The 4,625-nt window shown below is 34.9% G+C and overlaps 2 protein-coding genes across 2 annotated transcripts in view; one reads left to right on the plus strand and one right to left on the minus strand.

Moving 5' to 3' along the window:
* The window catches only part of LOC149422180 (beta-alanine transporter-like), an 8,062-nt gene extending 6,651 nt beyond the window's left edge, over nucleotides 1-1,411 (plus strand). The window contains exons 6-7 of the mRNA XM_089633546.1: nucleotides 471-649; nucleotides 992-1,411. Of these exons, the coding sequence (XP_089489672.1) occupies nucleotides 471-649; nucleotides 992-1,411 (599 nt within the window). The remainder of the gene's footprint in view (nucleotides 1-470; nucleotides 650-991) is intronic.
* LOC149422179 (uncharacterized) overlaps nucleotides 1-3,840 on the minus strand; it is a 21,324-nt gene extending 17,484 nt beyond the window's left edge. Inside the window, exon 1 of the mRNA XM_089633642.1 lies at nucleotides 3,708-3,840. The gene's annotated coding sequence lies outside the window, so the exon portion shown is untranslated. The remainder of the gene's footprint in view (nucleotides 1-3,707) is intronic.
* Nucleotides 3,841-4,625: the final 785 nt, after the last annotated feature.

Here is a 4,625-nt window from a genome sequence, read left to right on the forward strand (position 1 = left end):
CATGAAGAAATAATTGTAAAAATCTTATTTCAAAGCCAAAGTAGAACATTATTTTGGTACATTTTGTGAAAATTTTAACCTTTTTGATTTAGTCATTCTTGACAGTTTATCAAACAAATCTGAACCCTTTAATCAAAATTTTTTTTAATGTAACGTTGATTCACCAGTTTCCCGGACACGGTGTGGGTTTGATTTTTAAACAAATCTATAGTTTTATTACGAGATTGACGAAAATTTGCACAACCGACATTCAAAATAAGAGGAAGGTCACTGTCTACATGATATTTCGTAAAACCAACCCCATCCACTTTTCCCACCCCTTAAAGTAGAATTTTGATACTTCTTCATAAAATTTTGCAACTCGACTTTAAAAATAAGAGGAAAATTACTGTATACATCTGATCTCAAAGGAGTCTGCGTAAAGCCCGGGCAACGCTAAGGAAAGTAAAGAGATAAACTTGAATTTCCAGAACCCACGGTGACGTTAACCCTCTACTGTGTGGGCAAGATGGGCATCTCTTCTTCGTTCGTGGTGCTTCCCCTGATGGCCTCAGAGCTCTACCCTACCGTGGTGCGCGGACTCGGAATGAGCATCAGCTCAGTGGTGGGCATGCTCGGACCTATCTTCATACCTCTAGTCAATTACCTGGTGAGTTTGAATCAACGATAGCTAGTTTATTCATTCTCTTTTGAAGTTAAAAGTGTGGCTTACATGGTCTTACTACAAATACGCCTCAGGGATCATATTTCTTTTTCATTCAGAATACTTTCATCAATATTTCCTCGGCTAGTTCCATACCTTACTAACATACATCAGGATCCTCACAACTCCACTGTTAACTGCCAGCCTCGCTGTATTTTTGTAATATGTGGACCAGAGATGAGCAGTAAATAAAATGAACAGACGGGATATTGTGAATGAAGATCAACCGAGAGTTTACTTTACGTAATAAAGAACTAAACCAAAATATATTTTATCTATTTGTTTCAGGGTGGTGACATGATGGTGCTCCCACTCATCATAATGGGCGTGCTACTCGTAGCTGGTGGTGTCACCAGCCTGCTTCTCCCGGAGACCCTCAACCAGCACCTCCCGCAGACCCTCCAAGACGGAGAGGAAATGGGGCTCGACATGGAACTCTGCTGCCAGCCCCCTAGTCACCCGGAAGACACGCAATTCGAAGAAATCAAAATAACGCAAAAATACACCATCGAGGAAATAGACACACACGATGTTATCGTCAAATCTAATTTGGACGAGTTCAATATTATTGAAGCAATGCACAGCGGGCAGGATCAAGTCATGACCTGCGAACATCCCAGCAGTATGAGAAAGTGTGGACCAAGGAAGAACGCTAATAGCGCAGCGGTCGAACGACATGTTCACATTCAGAATGTGGATGATATTTAATGTTTTACGCTCGTTGAGAGAGTTTTTGGTAGAAGCTAGAAGAAGGTAGAATCAGTATTTTGCAACAGTGAAACACAATCTGAGTTATTGTAAGCATGCTACAAAATCTGATAAATAAAAATCGATTTTATTGTGTAAGTATGAACTGATAATATGTCATCTGATGAGGATGGAAACTAATGATAAAATAAGGTTAGGTTATGTAAAAATAAATCGATTTTATTTTTAATAATGAAAAATCGTTTTGGAATGTTAGTACTTTTTTTCATATGGAGTCATTGGCCTACTTGTACACTTATAAATAAATAATACGTTGCTTTATCTCTTATGTAACAGATTAATCTATTTGGCAGTAAAAATAAAGTATAGGAAGTATGTTTGAAAATGTTACATTCAAAATTTTCAGTGGGCGATGGATTAAAATCGATGTTTTAACCTTACATTAAGGGTTCCCCAACTGTAATCTTAATCATTTAATATGATCTTGAATAATTTATCATAAGCTGACGAAATTATTGAATGATAAAATAGAGATGATAAAAAAATATATTTTTTAGTAATTTAATCAATATAAGATACCGATAAACGCCCTCGGGGTGATTTTCTGAGGTGCTACAAAAATGAACCGAGTATTAATGATTGATAAAGAATAATAACACTGGTCAACACATTTTTTGTCCCTTTAACGAAAGTAGCCAAATCTGACAGGAAATTTCACGCTGATTGCAGATATGTGATTAGTTTTTTTCTATCACGTCAGGTTTTTATGGGTTTTAAGTTTTACTAAAATGTGTATTAATTCATATTTATTCATGAGTTATCATTGATTTTTTTTTATAATATGGCAACACTAGGCTCGAATGTCATTTGAATGTCACAAACATGAAAGAGAACTATGACAACATGAAGCTGCTGTTAACAAAAATTAAATATGTAAAATACAAATGGAAAATATGTGGTGATCTAAAAGTAATAGGGCTCCTACTAGGACTGCAAGCGGGATACACAAAGTATTGTTGTTTTCTGCGCGAGTGGGACAGCAGAGACAGGAAAGACCAAGGACTGGCCTACTAGAAAGCACCTTAAACATGGCACGAAGAATGTTCAACATGCTCCCTTAGTAAAATCTAAAGATATCTTACTTACACCCTTACACATTAAATTGGGTTTGATGAAAAAAATTTAAGGGCTTGTCTGAGGATGTAAATGGCATGATTTACTTACAGCAAAAGTTTCCTAAGATCAGCGACGCAAAAATCAAAGAAGGAATATTCAGGGGACCACAAATAAGGGAGATCTTGACTGTTCCGAATTTTATAACAGTGTTGAGAACAGTCGAGCTAGCCGCTTGGTCAGCCTTCAAGAATGTTGTCGAGAACTTTCTTGGAAGTCATAAAAGTGAAAACTATATCAGCATTGTGTCTGAAATGCTCATGGCCTATAACATATGGGATGTAACATGTCACTAAAAATACACTTCCTTCACCCTCATTTGAATTTTTTCCCCGAAAATATGGGAGATGTCAGTGACGAGCACGGCGAACGATTTCACCAGGATATTGCGGCTATGGAAAAGCGATACCAAGGAAAGTGGAGTCCATCTATGCTAGCAGACTATTGCTGGACCCTGCAGAGAGACTCTCAAGATACTCACAAGCGCAAAAAAAATTAAATTGAATTAGTTATGAAATTTTGTTAAGTAAGTACCCGTCATACTAAGGAAGAATTATGTAAAAAAAACATTGTTAAATAATAAAAAAACCTGACCTACGAAAATTTTTTTTTGTTTCATTTTGTGTTTATGGATACTAAATACATATAAAAAAATAAGCTTTGCTTAAGGGACTGCACTTTAAAAAATAAATGTCGACCAGTGTAATTAGTATAATTATGTATGCATTCGTTGTGATTATTTTAACAGTAACGTAATAAGTAATAGCTAATATTTTGTCAAATTTCATTATGAAAATTAGAATTCTTATTGGAAAACGACCCAGGGTCATTTTAATATTTACAAAACTAAGAAACAAAATACAAGTAGACATTGACATTATAAAATGAAATTGTAGCTGAATGTACGTAGCAAATATACAACGAATTGAATTGGGACGTTTTTCATGAACAAAGAAAGGTAAAATAATATTGTCAATCTGTCAACTCAGTGTTATTGAACTTGGGATAGCGTAATAATTATTCATTTTATAAAGTTAGATATGAATAGTGACCATGACAATACTTTCTCGAAAAATATTCCAGATAATTACGAATATCCCAATGCAAATGATAAAACACTTACCTAATTCTTATTTGGAGATTATTCACTCAATTATTAGTAACATTGTTATCAAAACTAAGAATAAACCACTCATATTCCCGCGTCCAGTTCCAGATGTCAATAAAAATAAAATGACATTCGCGTTGTAAACATCATAAATCATAAACAATAAGAAGAGTTGTAACTCGTCTGCTTTATGGCTGTAGCTATGGCTCCGTATTGATAAATTGTTAAAAATATTGTTGTAAACATTTTTTGAAGTATCAGACGCCGCGCCGTAGGTACCCACATATGAAATAAAATAAATATTTTCTCCTCAATATTATTTTGTTATGCACTGCCTCTAACGCTTTTCTGTAACGTCCTCGAGGGTATATTTAAAGTTTTAAATCTGTCACAAGTAAATCAGTTTAAAGAGACCCTTGTTTGTATTGTAAGTGGTGTGCTAAATAAAAAAAAATAACAGTAATTTTGTTTTGTTGGGAAGTTGAAAATTAAACAAAAAAAAATTAAAAAGAACATTGTCAAATCGAATCGCGGGTCCAGATTTTAACGGAATTGATCAACTTCGTTATACACCCAGTAAATTTGAGCATTTGCGGGCTTGAAGGGGACTCTAAACTAGTTTGAAAAACTTTTTTGAAACTTTTGATACTACCGATGTGTACAAACAATACATTAAAACGCATCCTGGTTCATTTGCCTGCGGTTGGTTATGAAATCATTGGTCTTTGGAGTGAAATGATGAAATCATTTTAACGTTGGCGACAGTTTTACAGTTGCTACGCATGTGGTTGTATATTTATGCGCATGTGTTTAAACCAAACGATTAGAGAAAAAAACCTCACTCTTCTGGCTAGAAAATAAAAATATTCCATAAACAGCAATTTTTATTTATGACAGTCGGTCCTTCTTCCGCCATAGAAGCACATAGAAGCT

Source organism: Hesperophylax consimilis, chromosome 7, assembly GCF_061612785.1.
Source record: "Hesperophylax consimilis isolate HC1 chromosome 7, BYU_Hcon_1.0, whole genome shotgun sequence".
Taxonomy (NCBI): domain Eukaryota; kingdom Metazoa; phylum Arthropoda; class Insecta; order Trichoptera; family Limnephilidae; genus Hesperophylax; species Hesperophylax consimilis.